The 23,208-nt window shown below is 45.0% G+C and overlaps 1 protein-coding gene across 8 annotated transcripts in view; it reads right to left on the bottom strand.

Annotated features, from left to right (window-relative positions):
• Positions 1 to 4,241: 4,241 nt before the first annotated feature.
• The window catches only part of ADCK1 (aarF domain containing kinase 1), a 71,175-nt gene continuing 52,208 nt past the window's right edge, over positions 4,242 to 23,208 (bottom strand). For 5 of the 8 annotated variants that reach the window (XM_062494577.1, XM_062494571.1, XM_062494570.1 and 2 more), the window contains 5 exons: positions 20,169 to 20,285; positions 10,619 to 10,768; positions 10,191 to 10,388; positions 6,399 to 6,592; positions 4,242 to 4,976 (listed from right to left, as the gene is read on the bottom strand). In XM_062494577.1, coding sequence (XP_062350561.1) covers positions 4,805 to 4,976; positions 6,399 to 6,592; positions 10,191 to 10,388; positions 10,619 to 10,768; positions 20,169 to 20,285 — 831 coding nt within the window. In that variant the 3' untranslated portion in view covers positions 4,242 to 4,804. The remainder of the gene's footprint in view (positions 4,977 to 6,398; positions 6,593 to 10,190; positions 10,389 to 10,618; positions 10,769 to 20,168; positions 20,286 to 23,208) is intronic. The other 3 variants (XM_062494575.1, XM_062494572.1, XM_062494576.1) reach the window with 3 other exon arrangements.

Genomic DNA, 23,208 nt, shown 5'->3' with positions numbered 1-23,208 from the left:
TGGGTCTTGCAGGCACAACATGGCAGGAGGCAGTGAACATGGAGTGGGGGCAGCAGCTTGCCCCCAGAGATGTCAGCTGCTGGAACCTTGCTGCCCAGGGTGGCCCCTAGGAAACTTTGGAGGTCCTGGCCCCCAGCACTGCTTGCAGCCTTGCCCAAAGTGCAAAGCTGCAGTTATGTGGCTTAGGAGCACAAAGCAGGGGCAGCAGGAGAAAGCAAGATTCCTTGGGAGCTACTGCATTCCTACAGCAAACAAGACCTTCATCTCAGCCTGCAGGGAGGAGATCGCTCTTTGGTGCAGAGAGCAGCCCTTCTGCTGCTTCTTGGAGGACACCAAGAAGGAAGTCATGAACAAATCCAAAGACTCACAACTACTTCTCTACACACCCTGCTTCACCTTAGGGCACATCTATCCAAGTCACTTGAGAATCAGCAGCCCCAACTAGACCTGGATTTATCCTGAGGACTGGGAGCCTTGAAGCATTCCTCCCATCTTTCAGCTCAGCAGCACAAGCAAATTCCCCCTCCCAGTACAGTGCATGGCCCCAGCCCACACCCCTCTTATCTCAGTGCCATTTGCTCTGGGCCATTTGAAAGCTGCCAGTAGAGACTTCTTGCCATCACCCAGACAAGCAAAACCCTGGGGGAGATGGACATGGACAGAGCTCAGGCTGCAGGGGCAAAAGTTAGCCCCAGCTTCTCACTTGTAGAGAGGAGCCAAGAAAGAAACATCCATCCCCTCTTTCTAGCCATTCAGTTGTCAGCGGATGAAAGGAATAAGGCGTTGACTGCCCTGAGGGCTGCATCACTCCAGGCATCCCTCTCTCTGCTCCCATCTGAATGCTGGGCATCTTGGCATAGCCTGTTGTGCGTGACAGCTTCTTTCATGCTCCAGGACCCAGCAAACTGCCCATAACCCTTCGCACACAGGGTATGGGGGTGGAGGGAATAGTACAGGGGGACGCAGGGATGCACAGGGGGAAGAGCCCTGCCTAGTGACACACTGGAAAGGGGGGTCATTGTGAGGGGAATGACTTTGACACTGGCCAAGCTGTGCACAAGTCACAGTTCAGAAGACATATGCTGTGGGAAGCAACATGTGATTCATTCCAAAGCTTCTACACTGCAACTGCATGAGGTTTGTATGCCCCTGTAAGATGGCAGACAGCACCATGCAGCCTTGATATGCAAATCTAAATGCCACCCACTTGTCATCATTAGCGTTCCCTAGATGGTCTAGGCAGAGGTTATACTGTTCAGTCTGGACTAGTGCTCCCTCTGGCTTTTCTTCAGCTGGACATGCAAAAGCATGTGTACTTCATACCCAAGATTCCTGAAGTTTTGCACAGCAACTCCATTTTCCCTGACTGCCCCATTTTGCAACTCCAGCAGATGTAATGATGGTACATATAAATGCTAGATTAAATGTTCACTGGTTTCCCAACATGTCTGAGAGCACTGAGAGCATTAGGATTGGTGATGCCATATGGCTACAACAAAGTACTTCATATTACAGAAGCTGAAAGGCGCCCATCAGTTTTGCACCTCTGGCCACAGCTCTAACTCCCACATTAGTCCTGAGAAACAGTTGGTGGGCTGCAAGGCCAACATTTAGTGTCTGCACCAAACTTCAGTTTGTTCATCACTGAAGCTGGGCAGTCAGCAGCCCACATGCTGCCTGCAAGCAAAGCGGCAGAAGCTGTTTGCTGGTGGTGAAAACACCATTAAATGCAGGTTGGAAGGAGAGGCAAAATGCACCAACCTGATCCAGGTTACCCATGTTTGATAACTAGAAATTGGGATGAGAAAGTGTCTTTTCAAAATCCTGTTAACACGTTCACCTTTGAGAGCTTTCAGCAAGAAGGCAGGAATGTTACAGGGTCAAACTCCATGTGTTTGCTTGCTCTTTCTTAAGACAAACCTTCATTGATTGACTTTGGGAAGGGTGAGAGCTGAGCACATCTGATGAAGGAGTCCCTCCGCTAACACTACAACACACAGCCTCCCAGCAGAGACTAATGACAATAGACAAAGCTCTGCCAAATATTCCCTGTTCTCTGCCTGCTGCACACTGCCAGAAACCAGTCTGAGGGGCTGCTGGTTCCCTACCACTTTTAGAGTCAGGACCTTCCTCAGGTAACAGAACTAGCAGTCATGTGGTGGGATTTTGAAGGAGTGAAAGAACATGCATGGCTAAGAACACACTGTGAGCTTTACAGCCAATCCAAATGACAGCTACAGGGAGCCTCTCCACATGGGATTCCCTATTAATAAGGGCCTAAACATGGGATAAGCTTTCACTCACAGATGAGAAATCCAAACAGTGCTCTGGTCAGTATATCCAGCCATGAACAGGCAAAGGCATTTTCAGAGGTAGCTACAAAGGGGAGGATGTGCCACTGGTGACCATTACTAGATGGTCTCCAGAATTAAACAAGTCACACCTGGCCAGCTTTCTGAGAGGAGCTCTAATTGTGATGAGAACAAGTCATGCCCACCTATGCTGGCCGGCCTACCAGCTATGAGTGCCTGAGCAAGGCAGTGATTCAGCCAGACTACTCACATGAGCAAAGATTAGTCATGTACAGGCCACAGCACCAATATTCCAAGGCTCCAGTGACTCTCTGTCGACTCAGGAGTCTCATCCTGCAATTACCACCACTCCATTCCCTGGTGCCATCATACAACCTAGAAGTCAAGGGAATCTCTGACCTGCCATTACATGGACTGGGGACTAGATTTGCAAGGACGTTCAGTCTTAGCAGGGTTTCTTTTTTGCTCTTAGCAAAGATCAGAGAGCACATCACTCCTGCTGCTGCCCTCAAAGTAGGAAGGGCTCAGAGAGCTAATGCCAAGATCAGGTAACTGACTACATGAAGAGACCTAAAACCCACATTCAGTAATACCCGGTCAAGAACTCTGCCAATCACACACCACTTCTTGGCAGTCCACAGCCATTCAGTTCTGTCTACATGCTTGTGCATATACACAGCCACTGTCTGCACACCTGCAGTCCCCAACTCAGCATGCCCAAGCTCTCCCAAGCCAGATATTTTTTCTGGATTACACTCCTTCCCTTTCCCACACAGGCAGCATTAATTGATTTGCCAGGGACTCACACACATACTTACCCACACTCTGTCCCCTGCTTCCCTTCCCAAGCAAATGAACTCACTTCAAGGTGGAGTCTCACACCTGTGCAAGTTGGGAAATTGTATGGAAACTGGGAGAGTGAATGGCCTTCTTGTGGCTTGCTCTCAGGCACAGTTTGGTGCCTGAATAATCCTCAGCTTAGCAAGCTTTCTGACAGTAGACAGACATTTCCATCCTATCCTTCATGTTCCCTTACACCAAGATAGTTTATGAGAAAAGCTGAGATGATGTGAGCAGTCACCTCTATCCACCCTTCCTGGCTAAAGGAGTTCTTACAAGCAGCAGAGATGTCTCCCAGTATCTCAAATATGTCTCACATAAAGCAGGCCTCTAGGTAAGGCTTTCTGGTAGCTGTCCCACAACTGCAGAGTCAAAGCCATCAGACCTGTCACTTGCACGACTGAGCAAATGCCAGGTTTTTGTCTGAGGCCAGAGCAGTAAAATGTGACAGTCAGTGATGAGGTGAAATGTTCACTGTGGCATGGGAGTGATGACATCTCACAAATGTGCTGCAGAGCACTCCCACAGGCAGGGAGGAGGCAGGCTCAGCATGGAGCTGGGCAGAAAGGTGTGAGGTGTCCCCCCAGCAGAAAGATGCCTGCTCTTCCATCCCATCCCATCCCATCCCATCCCAACACACATCTATCTGATGCAGTACCAGAGGACTCAGATGTCGTACAAACCTCTTGGATAGAGAAAAGACCAAGTGGATATTTTGCTTACAAGGAATTGCCGGCACTGTCCGGCATCATTCCCTTGTGGAGAAATGGAAACAGGACATAGGTTAGAGGCTCAAACATAACTCTAGTGTACAGCCAAGCATCCCTCCCCCAAAGGTCTTCAATATAACACATTTATTTTGTTGTGTGGAAGTATTGTACAGTACACATACATTACAAGCAGTTTCAGAGCCCTGAGCTGTCATTCCTACTGCCTTTCCTGAATTTCAGAATAGAGGCAAGATCACTGTCCCCTTCCCCCATTTCACCTGAAACAGGCCCAGAGAAGTCCAAAAACAGAGGCACTTGCTGACAGGACTGGAGATGAACCTTACTCCCAGTCCACCACTCTCACCATTTGAGTCCTCGTTCCCTGGTGCTGGAAGAGTAAACCCTAGTGACACCTTTCCACAAAGTCTCACTCCTCTGAGAAACCTTTTGCACACCTAAGCAGAAATCAGACTAAGGAGATTGCATAAACTAATATAAACCCTATTGCATTTTCATGGGACTTACCACCTCTCTCTGAAGGTCTGTGAATGTTTTGAGTCTTTCTAGGTAGGGCTAGGATTCTCTTAAATTCTTTAAGATTGTTTAAGAAAGAGTCAAAGAGACATTTGCTTCCAGCACAATCCCACTAGAATCTGAGTGGAACTTAACCTGCACAAACAAGGAAAGGAAGGTATCCTTTCCCCTTTCGTGGCTCAAGGTATCATGCACCCACTTTTCCTAAACCACAAAACAGTAGGACTCTGGTACCAACTCAAACTTCTCTGTGCCACAGAGGAAGCTAATGCTGTAAAATAAAAAGACAGTGCAGTATGTAATATGAAGTAAGACCCAAAAATAGACAGAAATAGTCAGAAAGATAAATATGCTATGGAGAGCAGAAGGGAGGGAAGGGAGCACCCAGGCCTCTCCCACTAGTTCATGTCAGTACGTGAAATGGTGCATCCGTCTCAGGAGGGCAATGACCCAGTTCCCCAGCTGGGACCCCTTCAGCCACAGAAAGAATTCATGTAAGTTGATCTGCCACAGGCTTAGGGCTTCTGTGAGTGAGATCTGGGCCCTCCTGTAAAGTGAGTGACTCTTGCTCCTCTGGTACCTAGAAGGAGAGAAACAGCTGCATTAGATCCAGCAGGAAACAGCCTAAGAGGAAGGAGGCTTGTCCTGTATCTGCACAACAGACCCTCCCCAGGAGTGGGCAATATCCCCCATCTGGAGAATCCCCAGGAAGCAAGGATTTTCTCTAGGCAGTGCTTCTGAGGAGCTGGAGAGTGCCTTTCTCAGAATGAATCTGGCAAAAGAGACAGCCTGCTCCCTTGAGAACTCGGCTCTTTTCCCACTGTGTGTAGTGATCCTGGGTTATGGCATTCCTCTGCTTCTATGCCCAGCTTCACCTCAGCTCACAGGGACAGGTGCACACTCCTATTGCTTTTCCTGGTAGCACACTTGTAAGAGGCCAGCAATCCTGACACACAGATTCCAGGAAAAGTGTATCTCCACCTTTCTTTAGCAGGGGCTAATTGGGATTCATAGGTCCCTCATCAGCCCAAGAAATAACTGTTATTTCATCTACAAGGATGAGGAATCTGAGGCAGAAGTGCATTGATTTGTAAGACTCATGGAAGGAAGTCACTTGCACAACTCCCATTCCTGGCTTTTAAACATCAGCCTGATTTTTAGTCGGCCTAATTCCCTCAATCAGGCTGCAGGGAACTTTCACATCTATGCTACTCACCAATACTGCCCAGTGGCAATGTCTGAAATGGGCAAGAAGCCCCCTCCCCTCCTCTGGGGGGACAAATTCTAAACCTTTAACCTAAGGCCTCCAACTCCATCCCTGTCCCCAGCCCCAAGGTGACAGGTTTGTCCTCTGGAGAGGCTGATGGATTTAAAAACAGCACAGGCAGAGGCTGAGACATGTAACTGAGTAGGGGTAAGACCAAAATGAGGGGAAGAGATCCACAGCTAATAGTAATAGGTCAAGAGGTTAAGTCAGAGCCTTGTCAGGCCCCCTGAGTGGGGCCCTAATAAGCCTCAATGGCCCTGACTAGCTTGGAACCACTCCCAACCCTCTGCTCATAGGCCCAGGTACCCCATTTAATCTCGGATCTGTACCTTCAGTTCCTGCCTAAGCTACACTAGAAGAGTAATGGTCCCCAGCCCATGCCCTGCTGTGAAGCCCCATGGGCTGGACCTTAACTCACACACTGACCTCCCTTGCTTGACCTCAGCCCTGTCTTGTCACCATGGACCTGCTTGACAACCACCACATAATCTACAGATTGGCTTTCTGGCTTGTTCTGAGACCTGCCCCATCACCAGGATGCTGCCTTATCATGTGGACTTTTGATTGGGTCTGACCACCATCTCAGGGTCTGTCTTGCTTGCCTTGCTCAGCTGCAGTGGGACTGGACCCTGACAGGCCTGCTGTACCTGGGATTTCCCTCACCTCCCAGACCACAGGAACAATTAGCTCCTGATGCTTCCTGTCTGGCCTCTGATGCCTGGATAAGAGACTCACGTAGAAACAGCTCTGATGCAGCAGCGAGACATGTTGAGGAAGGAGCTGGCACTGGCCCGTGTGTGCAGGGCTGACTCAATTCCCCTTAACAAGTCATTGGTCTTCAGTAGAAGCAGCATCTGGCGGGGGACATTGTTGAGGAGCTGGGTGATCTGAGGCAAGTAAGCAGCAGCGTTGGACCGGATCTCCATATCCTGTGGCCAGCCAGGTCATGTCAGGGAGAAAGAAGAGAGAAGGTGAGAGTACATGGGAAATCCAGGTTCAGATGCAATTGAGATTTGCCAGGAAGAGACAGTGTTTTAACAGACCATGACACTAGGCCAGAAGCCACAGAGCTCTGTCCTGCTTTTCCCGCAGACACTGGGCACAGCATTCACAGCACAGATCACTCTTGCCATACCCCATCTGCCCCTTGGTGAGATAATGACCTATCCTCTCACTGGCAGGATTAATAGCCTCTCAGGAGAACAAGCACTCACCGCTATCTTGGTTTTGGTCCTAGGCAGCCTGCATTAACCAGATCTCAATACTGCCCTTGGAGACTTCTCACCAGTCCCAAAACTGGCAGAGTTGCAGGAAACAAAATTGCTCAGGAAGGTGGAGGCATGCTGCAAAGACAACCAGGCTGCTTGCTCTTTGCTGCCCCGTGCAACAGATGGCTCTATGCTATACTGATGAAGCAATTTCCAAAGCCTAGTTTAGTCCTCTGTTCTCAACACAAGTCAGCAGAGGTGAGAAAGAATTATGCAGTTAAGCATCATGTTAACCCAGAAGATCAAAAATTGTCAAATTTTCATCTGTTTGATCTAGATCTATATCCTGTATGACAGCAGCCAGTAGCAGATAATTATGGAAAGAATGTAAGTCCAAGGCAATTCTTCATTTTCTCTGGTTCTCCATATTTCAACAAACATACTGCCTACTCTAAGAACCCAGTGATAACTTAGGGGCTACAGCCCGAGCCACTTAAGATGAGTTCCTCTCCAAATACAAGCCATCAGAGCATGCAAGACAGTCAGCCCTGCCTCTTCTTCCCATTTTTAGATCTGAGAGTTCCCTCGCCATCCCAGAAAGTGTAGCTGGGAGCTGATCCTATATGCATACCATGTCTCTATCTCTTCCTACAGAGGCTGTGACATGAATCATGACATGAAATCCAAAGAAATCATGAACATCTGAAATCTAGGAGGACACATGCAGGGGGGCAGTAAATAACTTATTACAGGAAAGAGGCTCCTTTGAGGGAAATGACAGTTCTTAAAGCCTTCTCTCCTCTGGAATTAGGGATAGCCTATATTTCATGGTGTGGGATCTCACACTCAGTCTTTGTGAACTTCAAAGTTATTATGAAGGAACAGACCTGCGCGAACTGAGTGTACAGGTCATGATGGTCAGAGATGTACACAGCTCACACATACCATGGTTGCTTTGCTGCTGACAAACAAATCTTTGTGTCCTCCTGCCTCCATCACTGACCAGATACACAAGGCTTCAGAAAGAAGATGCTTAGCTGTCCTAAATGTTGTTTTGTTCCATTATTTGTTGGCAGAAAATTCCTCCCTGATTATCTCTTATCCCTTTTCCCAACCAGCATCATTGCAGAAGCCTACATTATTTTCCAGACATAGGTTTTCTTTTCTATTTCTTTTCTTTTTATTTTTAGCTCCAGTTGCTGTCCACATCACAAAACAACCACATGATCTGTCATCAGAACTGTCATTTTCTGTCAAGGGCAAAGCCTGCGTCCAGAGGAAGAAATAAGCTATGCCACAAGACCTGAGAAAAGCCCCTTGGCTGAAGCTGCTGAGGCTGCTGCAGGATGCAGCAAAAGACATCATAAAATCAGATGAGATGAGGCTAGCAGCCACCCTGAGAGATCAGCTGCCTGGCTCTGGCTTAAGGCAGGAACAACTATACCTATGGCAATCCTCTTACATTTGCCCAGCCTGCACCTAAAACTCTTCAGTAACACAAATCAAAAACTCCCCAGACCATCTGCACTGCTTTGCCACTCGATCTGACTTTTCTCATGTTTAGTTGAATTTAAACCCATGACTGCCTGTCCTGCTTGCAGCAGTCTTTAAAAAAAAATCAAAAATCACTTCTGCAACTCTTTCCTGACCTGCCTTTTCTAGATTTTTTTTTTCTGACCTAACTTGCTCAGACTTATCTCATGGGTTGCATCTGCTTGGCCACAAGTCCTTGTAGATTCCTACTGGACTTGCCGCAATTCCATCAAACCTTTCTCAAGAGGCAGTGTCCCAGACTGAGTACAGCACTACAGATAAGATTTTGTTTCAGGAAGGTTGCTTCCTTGTCTCACAGGCTACTGTCATGTTGATACAACCTCAGACACACTCTCTGGAGCTCTGCACTGATGGTACCTGCCTACAGAGTGCTCAGCTTTTGCTGCTGATAAAATCTTTCAAATTCACCTCTAAAGTAAGGGCAAGCAGCAGCTCATTTCCTAATGCCATAGCAAATCTGCTCAGCTCCCCATTATCTGCTGCAGGATTATCTAGTTTCAGCATTAATTGTGTCATGTAGGCAAAGACAACAGAGCTGGTTCCATACACGCAATTCAACTCAATGACAAAGTTCATTAGCACACACAGGGTACCACGTAGCTGCAGCTACACCTCTGGCATAACCTTTACAAGCAAGTTGGGAATAAACACTGCTCACTAACTCAGATTCAACACTGGCCTTGTAGTACTGGAGTCAGCGCTGTGCCAATTTGCTTTGGCGCCTATGAATTTTTTTCTGGAGCTACCAGCTCCAGAACTCACCAGATCAAGCACAGATCTGTTAGTTAGTCATTATATTATTTATGATGTGCAGGAAATTAACTCACATAATCGGGAGGGGGTCCATTACTCAAGTTATCTGACCTACTCATTTCTGTGGATACTGACAAGCCAGTACAGCAAATTCTGCCACATCCATCAAAATGAAAAAAACTTTTAGAAGAGAACTTCATAGGGCAATATTATAATGCTACTTAAATGAATTTCATCCTCGCTACTGCAGATAAAAGCAAACCATAGGATACAACACAATTCTACTTACAGACATTTGTCCATTGGCTGAATCACAACACTATGTTCTTCTCTAGAAACAGCACAGCTGGCAGGGGTGTTACTATTCTTAAGGTGGGGTATTGTCTGTATCAGGTGTGCAAAGAGGGCATGAGAAGGATCCCAGCATGTGTGGATATAAAAGAGTGGAGAATGTAAGTGACAATTTCCCAGATTTGTCATGACTGAGTTGACAGGATCTGCAGTTAAGCAACCTTGACTCCAAGTTAATAGGGTTTTTGATTGGGAGGTAATTTCCAGAGGTTTTTAGGAGTTTATATCAGTGCTGATAGTCATTTACATGAATAGTGATAATGCATTATCCTTCTCATGTCTTCCCACTAAACCTTTATGTCTCCTGTACCTTATCCTAGCCTTCTCGATGGTTTCTTGCACAGCTGCATTCAACATTTTTTAACAAAAGAACAATCTACAAACGTTGCCCCAGCCAGAAACAGTGAACACTTATGTATTAAAATATTATACAAAATTTATGCAGCCCATGACAAGTGAATCTGGGGAAATTAAATTCAGCCACTATAAAACACATTGCAGAAGGAGTCCTGTCTTTTTCTAGCACAGCTATCAGTGCAGAAATTCTACAGAGCTGCCAGGGGCTGCCCAGCACTGCTGTACTATCAGCGGTGCAAGTGATTTCAACAAAGTACTGAGGAGAAGCAAGGGCACATATTAGGGAAGGACACACAAGACCTACCTCACTGGCAGAGACTGGTGACTGGTCAATGCCCCTGTTGACAGATTCCCAAGATCTGGCAGTCAGCATGCAGGCAAAGAGAGGATACAAATCCCCTGCCCCAAGCCGCCGGCTGTACTTCTGCACCCTCTTCATATCAGCCTTGATGAGGGCCTGCCAAAGGTGGCAGTAGTCCATGCGGAATGACTCGCTCAGCACCTGGGAAGGGAGACATGGTCCCCAGAAGCCCACAGAGGACAGGAAACAGGGGGAAAAGTCTTGGATCCCTTACCTGTGCCCTATCCTCCATTTCAGAGTCAAAAAATATGATTGGAGGGTTATGGAAGCAATAGGAAAAATGTATTCATATGTACTTAGAGGGACAAGGCTGCAGCCTGATGCCCAAAGGCAGCCTCACAAGGCCCTGGAAACCCCTCATACCTACATACCTGGTAGAGCCCATGATCCAGGAGGATAATGTGAGCCTTGCCAGAGGCTGGGCACTTCTTCACTAGCACATTGCCTGGGTGTGGGTCACAGTGCACAAAGCCATTCACAAAGATCATTTCACTGTAGAGCTTCCCCAAGTTGCGAGAGATCTGTGAGGAGACAAGAGATGGTCACATACTGCCACCCACAGTAGGGTGCCCGCTGGGGAGGGGAGGCAGCCTCTGTGTGACAACCCGGGAAGCAAGGGTCTGTACATACTGATATCCCCATGCAGAACTCCTGCAGCTCCTCACAGTGATGGAGGCACAGGGTGGCTGCTGACACCTACAGGTAGCAGGGTGGTCCAGGGCATTCAGGGAGCACCATGAAGGTGTTTGTGGGATCATGGCTTATTTTAAGATGCTTGTCTAGCATAAAAAGGAGATAGTACCTGTAGGTAGGAATGGGGTTTCTGGTAATGAGGAGGAAAGTGGGACAGCAGGTAGTGGCAGACATGCATTCACAGGGAAAGCATGGAAATTGCTGCTGGGGTGGGTGAGACTGCTTGGAGGAAGACTCAGGTGTTTCCATCCATGGATGGCAACAGGACACAGTGGAGAAGGGGTGGGGAGAGACTCAGTCGGTCAGTCTGCCCACCAGAATGAACATGAGTTCACTCTCCCCTCCTTCCATCACACTGTCTCCCACTTTCCCTCTTCCCTTCCTCAGACCCATGCTGATTTGCAATGTCTGTGAAGGTGAAGAAGCACAGAAAAGCTGTTAAAAATATCCTGTCACTGCTGTGTCCCTCCATACTACTGCTCCTTATCACAAAGAGATGTTATTAAAGTCAAAAACCTCCTAGGAGAAAGCAAACATCCCCAGGGCATGGGATCAGTCCCTTACCATGCACTAACATAACAGTCTTGCCCTGTCATCACACCATCAGCCCTCCCTGCCATCCCAGAGAGGCACAGTGCTCCACAGTTCAGCAGAGTGCTGAACAAGCAATTAAAGGACAGTCGTTATAAATTATTCCAAGCATATCTCCAGACACACACTGCAAGCAGCAAACTGGCACCTGTCCCCATAAGCAGAGGTGGTAGAAAAAATAACAGGGATAGTAATGACAGCTCATCCTGCAGAAAACCAGACAGACGAGAAAGGGCTTGCTTTACCCACCTCTGAAATGTGGCCACCTCTGAGAAGTGCATTCACTATGAATAGTGGCCAAGTAGCTACAAATGAAGAGAAAGAACAAGAACCGTTCCTGCAACATACCATCAGGGACAGTGGTAGGATCAGGTGAAACAATCCTCTGTCCCTCAAGTGGGACCTGGAACCACTGCTGAATCATGTGAATGCTGGCCTGCCCCATGATGAGTCACCCACACAGACGGAACAGTACAGCCCTGTGATCTCCTGTAGTGCAGCTTCCCTAATGCCATGCAGGTGTTATTTTAAATACTGACTGAGAGGAGTGATGTTTCCCTTCTGAATCACCAGCAGAGATCACCAGAGCCATGAAGTGACCCTTACAAGTCTCCTTGATCAGCAAGCTCTAAAATTAGATGGGACCAAAGTACCAGGTGCTGTGATCTCATATAAGAACTGAGTAGCCCTTGCTGACACTCCAAGAACACACCAAATAGTCTGTTTTAAGCCCATCACATCACTCATTCACAAAGCCTCCCAGGGACCCATACACCAGAAGGAATGGATTTAGACATTATGACTGATCACAGCACCAACCCTGATCCTGGTGCACACACCAGGCTAACTACACTCAGCCCTCGCTGTCTCTGCTGCTTGTGCTCCAAGGACATGGAGAAGCACAGAATTACTGAAAATAAGGACCTGGGGAGATTCTGGGGCCCAACACGATGCCTCATACTCATTGAACACAAGTCCAGACAAAGGCTGGCAGTTCTGCAAACCTATTGATTGGTCATGGCTGAAGTGGCTGTGCAACCTCCATCCTTAAGAGGTTTTGCAGACTGAACTGGCTAACACCCTGAGTAAGCTGCTCTGACCTCATAACTGACCCTGCCTTAGAAGGAGATTTGATAGAAGCCTTCCTGAGGTTCCCTTCCAAACCCAAATATCCCACAAAAACGCCTCTCATCAGGTTATCCATGCCACCCCCATTAACAGCATCTTATGATGTCTGCAAGCTCCAGATGCAGAGAATGTCCTCCCTCCTGAGTCACCAGCAGCAGAAAGGTGACTAAATAAATCTATGGTCACAGCCTCTTGCAGCCCATAATGGAACACAAAAGCAGCTTAAGATCCATCTTCCCATCCTCCCATGAAAACAGAGGGGTCATAGCCCTGCTCAGACTCACAGGCTGTGTCATGGGTAAAAGACAATGTTTAATGCATGATCCCCATCCTCTCTCTCTCTTCCCTGCTGTACTTACATTTACCTATTCCCCAACATGCAACCATCTCCTCCAGTATCTTCAACTAAACTTGATGACGTCTTTAAGACACATGAATGCATTCTGTACTATTTCATTAGCATACAGAAGATATGTTACAGGGATTTATGATGCAAGCATATAAATATTCTTCACTTTTGGAAAAAAATTAACAAGGAGCTGTGCTGCACACTAAAGTAGTTTCACATAATTTTGTCTGTTGTCATACCTCTAAAATAGGATACAAAATAAATTACAATAGAAAGCAACAATACAAAAGAAAGCAACAAAACAAAATAGGAAGCTTTACACTCTAGGTCTTAAAGTATAGTATGTGAATCTCTACCTGTCATTATAATTCAGACAAAGGGAGCTCACGTTTCTTGAGAAAAAGTTTAGGAAAAAAGCATGAAACTTTGATATACATTAATTCTTCAGTATTGTGCCTTGTCACTTCGGGCCCTTATTCCACTCTTACTGAGAAGGCCACTGGATAAATAATATCTACAGAATTCACTTTGGAAGAACACAGCTAGGTGAAATAAGAAAACAGACTTATGAAAACCTCTGCTCAGGAAAAGGGAGGAATTCAGCTTGCATTTAGGCTATGTAAGACCTCAGGGTGAAGGTGCATCACAAATTAGAAAAAAGGTTGCAATGATTTACAGAAGCAAAGACCACAGTTAACACACAGGCTTTTTGTTGTGACACAGAGAGGTCATGAGTCCTTTCCCTGTTTATCATCCAACAAAACAAGGTCTTTATCATTACCAGTGTCCCTCAGCATTGTTCTGCTGCACACTGTAAAAAAATAATAATCAGTCTTGGAATTCTGCATTCACTTCCAGACACCTCATTAACTCAAGAGATGCAGACTACATAAAGGGAGTTCAGAGACAGCAAATAAATGAGCAGAATGCAAGAGGCATTTACTTGGGAAAAAGATTAAAAGAGCTGAAGATTCCAAAGTTGGCTAAGGAATGGCAGAGGAGGAACAGTCTACCAGTTAGGAGGTTTGAATAGCAAGGAAGCAGAAGCACCTGTAGTTCTGTATGTGCTACAAGAAATACAAGCAGGCAAAACCAAATGTAATCATGAATGGCATAATTTAGGCACAACACATAAGAACAAAAATTATGCTGATCAGCAAGCAGAGCTTAGCTTGATATATCAGGACAACATCAGGCTCTGGGTCTGGCATGTCCCTGCCTATTGTCAGAAGGTGTGTTATTGCCTAAAAGAAGGTAAATTTGCCTGTCTATGCTGCATAAGAACATGATGACTACAGCCACCAAGTGAGCCTATGGCCTTACCAGTCAATGCAAACACCAACCTGCCATCACCAAATTAAGTGACATGACTGTGTCAGGCAAACCACACATTTTCAGCCCAATGTTTTAATTTTGAAAAAAAAAAAACAAAAAAAAAAAACCAGACCTGAGGAACAAACAGATTGCTGACAACAATCAAACAATGGAGTGACAGATGCATGCATAACCGCCGGACTTGGGAATAGCTCTTCACTAAGCACATATAGTGCTTTTTACTTACACAACCTAGCAAGGCTGTTACATGTCACAAACTATCCTATGTGAGTTACAAACAAATACAGAAGAAAATAAGAATGTTGTGCAGACATTGAGGGCTGTTATTGTACAGCATCACATAGTGCTGCTCAAGTTCACGGGAAATATGTAAGACAGAAAGTATATGACTTTGGCAGCTGTTCCAAAAGTTTACCCTTTAGAGGGTCAGAACATTTCCCCTAAATACCAGCCTACCTTTAATGATGTTCAGTTTAAATCATTTCCTTAGCTAGCATAATCCTAGAGTTTAACTAGTTCTGTTCCTTCCCAGTATTTATTACCCCAATGTGTCCACCAGTCAGATACGAATCAGCATTAAAAACAGCAGAAATATGTCCCATTTTCTACAGGATGCTCCTTTACCTGGTGTGTCCTAGGAGTCCACCTGCCTTTTGCAGTTGCACTGCACAGGAAAGACACACATCTTGCAACTAATATACTAAAGTTAACTCTAATATGGCACTTCCCTCTGACAAACTCCCAGTGTATTTAAGAAACTCTTCTCATCAGTTTTAAAGCAGATGACTTTTCACTTGACATTGCTCCTTTTTATCCCTTTCTACCACTTCAGTCCTCAAAGCCAACAAATGTTATTGCTACTCTGGTCCTCTTCTACAATGTCAGACCTTCCAGCTTGGTGTCATCAACAATCTCCTTGATACAGTTCTGTTTGTGCTGAGGTCATCACCAATCTGTTAAATGACATCTGTTTGAAGAGCACATCTCACAAAACTCCACTACAGTAACTTCTCTCCACCATCGCCCTCTATGAGTTTCTTACCTACTTTGCAATTTCCCTACTAATCCCCACTTTTTCTAGTTAACTGAGTCATATCCAAATATTTTAGCAAGTTCATCTACTGCATTCCCATCACCTAACTCAGAGGATCCCAAGCTGCAGTGCAGGTATCAGCAGCAATATATTCCTCCTTGTATATGTACACAGCCACAATATGTTGCTGCCATCAGTTTTGAAAGCCTAGACAACCTGTCACCCTTGCCCCTGTATGCAACTCTCCCCTGAACAAATCAGCACACCCACTGACAGAGCAACATGACAGTAACAAAACTCTAGAAAGTTCATCACAAGTGAGTATCTTTAAAAACACCAATACACAAGAGTTAGCAAGAAACCTCTCAGAAAAGAAAGAATGCATGCAAATTTGACTTTATGAGTATTCCTACTGTAAAAAGCACATATATCATCCTCATGTGTAGCATGATATAATGCAATGTAACAGAGCAGCCTGGGTTGTCTGGGGAAAGTAGCTGATACTTTCCTGGACTTGTAAGCAATCTGGAGTGGTTCTGGCTCCATGCCTCTAACTGTCGTGAAGAAGAAAAGCAAAGAGAAAAATACTGCATCATGGTCCTGTAGAGATGATCTTCACTGCCTGTCCCTGATAGGTCTTAGATGAAATTGCCTGATAGACCATCATCCCTTCCCATCCCACCTCCATCTGTGACTGTCTCTTTAGATCAGGAGCAGATACTAGTATCTGGCCTTAATTTGGCTGTAATATTTGCCAATTATTTTAAGAGATGGCGACACTAACTTTCATTGATCTCATTAAAAGTAAAGGTCGTTGTGCAGCTCATTTCTCAGGGCTCAATATTACCTCCTCCGGCCAAATAATAACATTGATTTTGGAACCTTAATCGAAGGTTAATTGGATTGAGCACTGTATTGGGTTTTTGCTTTGCTTTCATTGTTGTTATTACAGCCATTGTCTAAGGTTTTGCTTAATCCTGCTAGGGCAATTCTACCCAATTAAACTGGTGTCAAATTAGCAAAGGGTGTGGAGGGAGAATAGACACAATTTGAAGCCTTCTCTGTCTCTGCTCTGAAATGGCTCTTATCCACAGCAGATTAGGGTGGTCACACAAGAGATCTGATTTCACACTCTGTCCTCTGTGATCCAGTTTTGAGGATCAAAAGTGCTCTCTTAGGCAGTACTATTACTATGCAGTGATCTAGCATCACAGCAAGATGATGTGTGAACACACTTGATGTCATTAAGATACAGGAATAGTTTTTAGGACTCCTGGAGTGCAGTCCTAGCATGCCCTGTACTCTCTGTTGGGGACTCAGGAAATTATTTTCATGCTTAATGCTCCATCTTCCATGGCATGTAAGTGGGGAGAAATACTCTGACTCATCCACCCAGGGAACTGAGGGACTAACTCGTCGAGTTTGCACAGATTCTCAAAATGACACAACTAGAGAAGATTGGTCCTTGTTTTTTTTATTGTTTCTTGCATATCTGTCAGACTCAAAGTGACCATGGGGACCATTTCCCTTGGCTTTAAATGCAGCTGTATTTCCTTAGATTTAATGTAAAGCATCTTGTTGAGACTTAAGCAACTGATTGACATTGATGCTCAATACCAACTTTCTGTAAGAAACAGGTCTTTGTGTAATTTAACTCTTTTACCTGGTGTCTGTCTGTGCACAGTTCCAAAGCTGAAAATACCGGAGGTCACTATTCCTGCTTATCATTGCCTTGTGAATTTCACTAAGCTTCAGACAAGATGAAATGTAGGAGGATCTGCAAAGAAACCTCTCTTCAGACTAACTCAGCAAGTGCAAAGAGCAAGAACAGCCATTTTCTCCAGAAACAGTATTCTTCATGCTCTGCTTCATCTAACACTCAAGTGTTATAAGCACAAATACTTGAGATATGAGAGGTTTCCGCTGCTGACAAAAGGATCCCACCCTGGGAAATCCCACTTACATTTTAGCAGCTATACAGCTATAGCTCCTGACTCTTGGCAAAAGGGTAAATCCCACACTGAAAGCATATTTCAAGTTGCAAAGCTGTCAGCTACAGGAAGATACTGGGCTCTTTATTGAGCTAAGAGATACCATTTCAGTGGAGAACCCACTTAGTAACAGAAAGAAGCAAAAAGCCACAGTAGGATGGAGTAATAGATGGCAATAATTGCACACGGTAGCTCATCTTAAGTACCTTAGCTGTTTGCTTTCAATTCTCAGCAGGACAAAACACTTTTCTGACTTCTGAATCAACCACGGCTCATGACCAGGCTCTTAGTGAGCTGAAGTACATGGCATCGTTTCCTTTCCTTGACTCAAATCCAAATCAGGCTGATCATGGGGACTCTTCACTTGGCTACCTGAGCTGGCTGGTTAGTTTGAGGCAATACAGCACATGCCATGAGCACATCTGGAAGCTCCACAGGTCCTAGAGCCTGCTGATACAGCAGCCTCTGCAGAGACAGGCAGAGAACTCACACAGAAGGACACAGAGAACCCATGTGGTAGACCAAAGATAATGTTAAGATTTGTATACAAATAAGATTTCTCTCAATGAATCAGGTATAATCAGAATGGATGCAAAAAGAACATTTGTGCCATTTGGAATCTTCTTTAAAATCCATGCTCTAAGTAGCCTTTCTGCCCTTCCTTTCCTCTGGTATACAGTATGCTGGAAACCCCCTGAGAGCCCCTCAGTCTAATTTTTCTCTCTTCCCTGCTCTATCTACTTCTTCCAAATATACCTTCCCAACCAAGACTGCAAATGTTATTGTGCTTTAAAATAGGGAGAGCACAATTTCCAGATGCCCCCTACTTAGTCCTGCCATGTTGTAACCTTCTCTTAAAATTCCTGCCAGCTCATTCTTGATAATTCCTCTCTCCAAATTTCCCTTTCACTGTCAATAGCCTAGTTGCAAGTTCTTCTTCAGCTACACTACAGTGTACAAGTGCACTTGTACATGAATAAGTAACTGTTCCACAGGCAGATATTTCAATGTTTGCACTTGTCTTTAGAAATCAAAGCCTTCTCTGATTAAATGCCATTACAATCCAGCACTTGGACGGATCCAGAGAGATTAATGTGCTTTTGGGCAGCTTTAATGATAATCCTGCTACAGACGGTATTAAGTAAATGTCAGTAACCTGGTTTGAAGGGAGCTTTCACCTCAGGGATCCTTTCCATTTAGAGGAGAGAGGCTCAGCTTGCTTTTCAAGGCTGCATTGTCACAAAAGAGAAATCCTGCTTAGTGAAGACTCCCCTTCCTCTACACCATAAAACAAAATGGAGAAAATGGTAGAGGGATTTATAAAATAAATATGTTCTGGTGATTTATGGGGAGCTAATGCATCTCTTGAAAGCCAAGATTTCTGCCATATTATAAGCCAGGTCACAGTTTTGCAACCTGGGTTGCCACCCCCTCCTCATGCTCCTTTCAGTGTCTGCTGCCTTTTGCTCATCTCCCCACCATGTCATGCAGTCCTTTACTCAGGACAACAGCAGCAGCCAATAATTAACCTAGGCAATATTTGTCCCCACCTGCTGCAACTTGCCGCAGGAGAAGCCTGAGGTGCACTGCCCCTACCTCATCTTACTGCAGCCATAACAACAGACCTCTTTTCCCATCACATGATTCTGACAGGCTCAATATTCCCTCCTTTCTATCTTGCTTGGTTGGCAATCAGTAAAAATTAATCATTCGTTTCAGGCGGTGCGGAGAGAAAAGGAAGAAAGAAAATTCAGTCCCACCACTGAACTGAGTAACATCCTCTACCTGACAGATGGCTGGAACTCTCTGAGGCTTATACTTTGCAGTAGTAGAAGTCTGTTGACAACTTTTAAAAAATTACTTCTTAGCTATTATTTAGAGACCAGCTCATTCTCAGAAAGTACATGATTTCAATGCTGCATAGAACATATTGTGCCAAGTCATCACAAAACAACCTTCCCAAAGGCACAGATAAACAAAAGAATTAGCAGAAAATGTCACCCTACATTGCTCCTATCACAAGCAAAAGCCTCAGTAAGTTAGAAAAACTTAGAAATTAGCTGTTTCTCTACAACTTTGCTATCTCGAGCAGTCTGAGAAAATTCAAAGAAAATCCCAGGGAAGTACACTATGATAACTATCTCAATCTCAAAATGGATCTGCTGTCTGAGATGCGTGAGGAAGCCCACCTCAAAATCTAAACATACATATTGCTCAAGAGCCCTTCCATTGATGCATCGAAACAAGCCCTTCTGACTATCTCAAGACTTGAGGAATATTCACTCTTCTATATGAGTGTGTGGGCTAGATTTCACCTCTGCCTATAGCAGAATTATAGGATAAAGAAACAACTCTCAGTTTGGACCAGTTGACTTGTCCAGATGAATGGGGCTGACCCATGTTTTGCTACAGGCATAACTTTTCAAATCCCTCTTAATAGCAAAGTCCATGAGATAAAAAAAATCAGAAACTGAAGCTGTTCCTTTAGGGAAACAGGAACTTCTATCTTGGAACATACCATGGGTGCCTTTAATGTAAGAACGTGGTCATCTTTCACTATGTCTCCTTGAAGATCTCCCTAGCTCTGCAGCCTATAGGACAGTGTTCCTCAAAAGGGATTATGTACTTTTCTGAAAAACATTAGAACAGAGATCTCTCAGATTGATTGCTCTGTTCACATATGTGTGTGCTTATTCTTCAGCCCCGTCCCATCCTGTCCTGTAAGCCTCCATCTTACATCAAGGTCAAAATCAGTTTTGCATTGCCCAGCATGCCCAATTCAAAGATGGCTGAGAAACTACCTCATTGACGTTGATGCCATTCCTCTCCATATAGGCCTTGTCATTCACTTGTCCCCCTTCCATGAACTCCATGAGAAGGACGCGACTTGTTGAGAGCTCCCAGTAGATCCTGGGAACCTGAAACAGAAACAGATGGGTTAGGTGTGGCAACAGCTTTGGAAAGGAAAGAGAATATATCACAAATCCCAGAAAAGGAGTAAAAATAGAAGCAGAGAAGCAAGGACTTGGCGTTTTGATGAGCACAAGGGAGGTAAATCCATCTATCAGCCTCTTTCCCAGGACAGCAGTAATGTGTACAAGGATAATACACCAATTGAACTATAGCAGGATCTGATCTCATGCAACAGTTCTGACCATGCTCTACAGGATTCTCACCACCTCCCATTCCAGGTGAGGTCTGAGATACCTTTCTTACCTGCTCTACAGCTCCTCTAGCCAGGCTGTTTAACTAGTGCCTATCGCAAGTTTCTGAATCATCTACTCAGCTCCTTTAGACAGGAACTGCATCTTGTTTGCTATGCACACTTAGGCAGCTTTAAAAATTATAAGCCATCGTCATAAACTGTATCTCCGCAGTGCCCCTTGGAATATGAACACCTTTGAGCTGACAAACCCTGCATACTTAGGCCATCTGCAATTGAACTGGGAGAAAAATCGAGTGTCAGAAATAAGGAACTTGTCACAGAAACCCTGGGAGACCCTTAACTATCTTATTGCCAACACAACAGTAATAAGCGTAAAATGTCAAAGCACTTTTCATTCAAGTTGTGGTAGATCAAGCTGAGTGAGGTACCAGAGAAGAGGTCTGGTGTCATCCAGGGAGGTGGTGACAAAAGTGTCACTCGCTGAAGTCCCTATCGTCAAGAGCCATTTTGCTGAATTCCGTTTTGAAACTCCTCACATTACTGTGCTGACTAAGCCCTCAATCTGCCCAAATCTGCTTTTCACATGGGTGAAGCCATACATGTCCATTTTAGCAAAGACATAAGGGACCTCTGCCCACTCCCATTACTGTTTTGGATCATGCAAATAGTAAGCCAGCTATGCAGTCTCCTCTCCTCACCCTCCTGACTCAGCCATGGATTCAGGACCAGCACCTTGGGACATGACAGGAAGAAGTAAGAGGTGTTGTCCATCAACTGACCAAAACCAGGGGATGACCAGCTAGACCACTGTAGCTCATCATAGCTCCTGAACAAGCAGAATTTGTTCCTTTTAACTACTGACAATATCCCAGTTCCTCACAAACTATCTGCTTCTCTCCTGTTCCTGTCCTAGAGAGACCACTTCTACTTTATCATGTGTGTACCGCTTTAGATCAAAGGCACCTTTATTGAGCAATTTCAATGTCCCTCAGTCCCACCATTCATTCCTGGTATACTTTGCATGTGAACCTTGCTTAGACTTTGATGCCATATATCCACTATGAGCAAGGGGGATTCAGACACTCACAGCCTTCCTAACTTATCTGGATGCCCATTCGTTGCAGTTAGATTGGTGAGAAAGCCTGCTAACTCCGAAACTAACAGCTCCCCATCCCATCTAGCTCACTGATCCCTTAGATCACTTCTGATGACACTCATTCTTGTCTCAGGATTTACACAGGCAAGTCAGCGGGCTTGCAAAGCGCTATTCATGCTGTCGGAGATGCCTCTCTCAATCACAGCCAAATTCTTCAGTGATTTTTTTTAATTACTCACAGATGTTTGGCTCTAATGCTTGTGTGTGGAAATAATTTATCTCTGGCTTTAAAAGCTCAAACAGGTTCACAGCACAAAATCTACTTCTCAGCTTTCTAGCATGTTTAAGAAAATTTATGATACAGGAGCCCAATTCTTCTGTTGCTTTTAGGCGATGAACACATCTCTGAATTGGCAGGTCAGATGGGAGGATCCATTATTCAGCCAACTCAAGCCATTTGTTATTGTTACACATATTGATATCATGATAGCTGCTTACCTCAGCAAGGAGATGACTGGCTGTCTCCATGGGGATTTCCTTCACAGTATGCTACTTACAGCTGCAACAAACACACTCTCTAAGGTGCATCACTTGTGATAAGTAACCACTCAGCAAAACCATTGGCCTCAGCCTTCCATGTGGTGGCTTTTAGCTAGCTGTGTCTATGGGAAGGGCACTGCTGCCACTGGGCTCCCAAAGACGCTCCGAAGCTGGCATTAGGCAACATGGGGCAAATTACAGCCCTTACGTGGAAGGAGCAAGGAAAATTGGATATATTAGCCTGTAAAGCCTAACAAAAACTACCTTATTTCAGACCTCTGTCACTTCTGTCTTGGGACTTCTGCATAAACAACAAGCTCATTTAGAAGTGTGTACACAGGAAGGTCCACAGCAGGGTGTGTTTTTCGCTGCCTTTTTGTATGTGCCATGGGCACAGTCACATCAGTGTCTACAACCATGACACTATGTGTGTTTCCAGAAAGCACACACTGGAGGTTTGTGTCTCTTGTATGTCAGCAAAAGATTTCTGAACATTTGACTTTGAAGATGTGACCTTATGTCTTTGCAAGAATGAGATGTGTACATGTCTGACTGTACTTGAGACATTTATCAGTGGCCTAAGTGTGTGGCGGGGAGGGGGGGATAAAGGTATCAGAAGACCAAACATGGGTGCAAGTTGGTTTCTGTGTGAAAGCAACATAAATGCATTAGCTACAGATGTGTATGAAGGATAAATGTCCAATTCTAGAGTGAGAATGTGCTTTTTTGCAGCAGGAAGGACTTATGTGAATATGCTTCTTCCTGAGATACGAGGTGTCCTCAATACTACTTGACATCATCAGTATCAGTCTAGCTTTTCTGTTCTATGTCTATTTCTTGCCCCCAGTTGAGATAGAGCCCAAGGAAAGGTACCATCAGATAGCTCAGCAAAGAATGGCAAATTCACAGTCTCTGAAGTTCAAAAAGAAAATGAAAACAAAATTCAGAAAGAAAACTTGGGAAAATGAGTAGCAGGCTCCACAGACTGCTGGTCCCAAGCCACCACTCCTGATCCAATAGAGTGCATACAGTAAGAAAC

Source organism: Cinclus cinclus, chromosome 6, assembly GCF_963662255.1.
Source record: "Cinclus cinclus chromosome 6, bCinCin1.1, whole genome shotgun sequence".
NCBI classification, from domain to species: Eukaryota; Metazoa; Chordata; class Aves; order Passeriformes; family Cinclidae; genus Cinclus; species Cinclus cinclus.
This window is presented reverse-complemented; position numbering and strand designations above follow the sequence as displayed.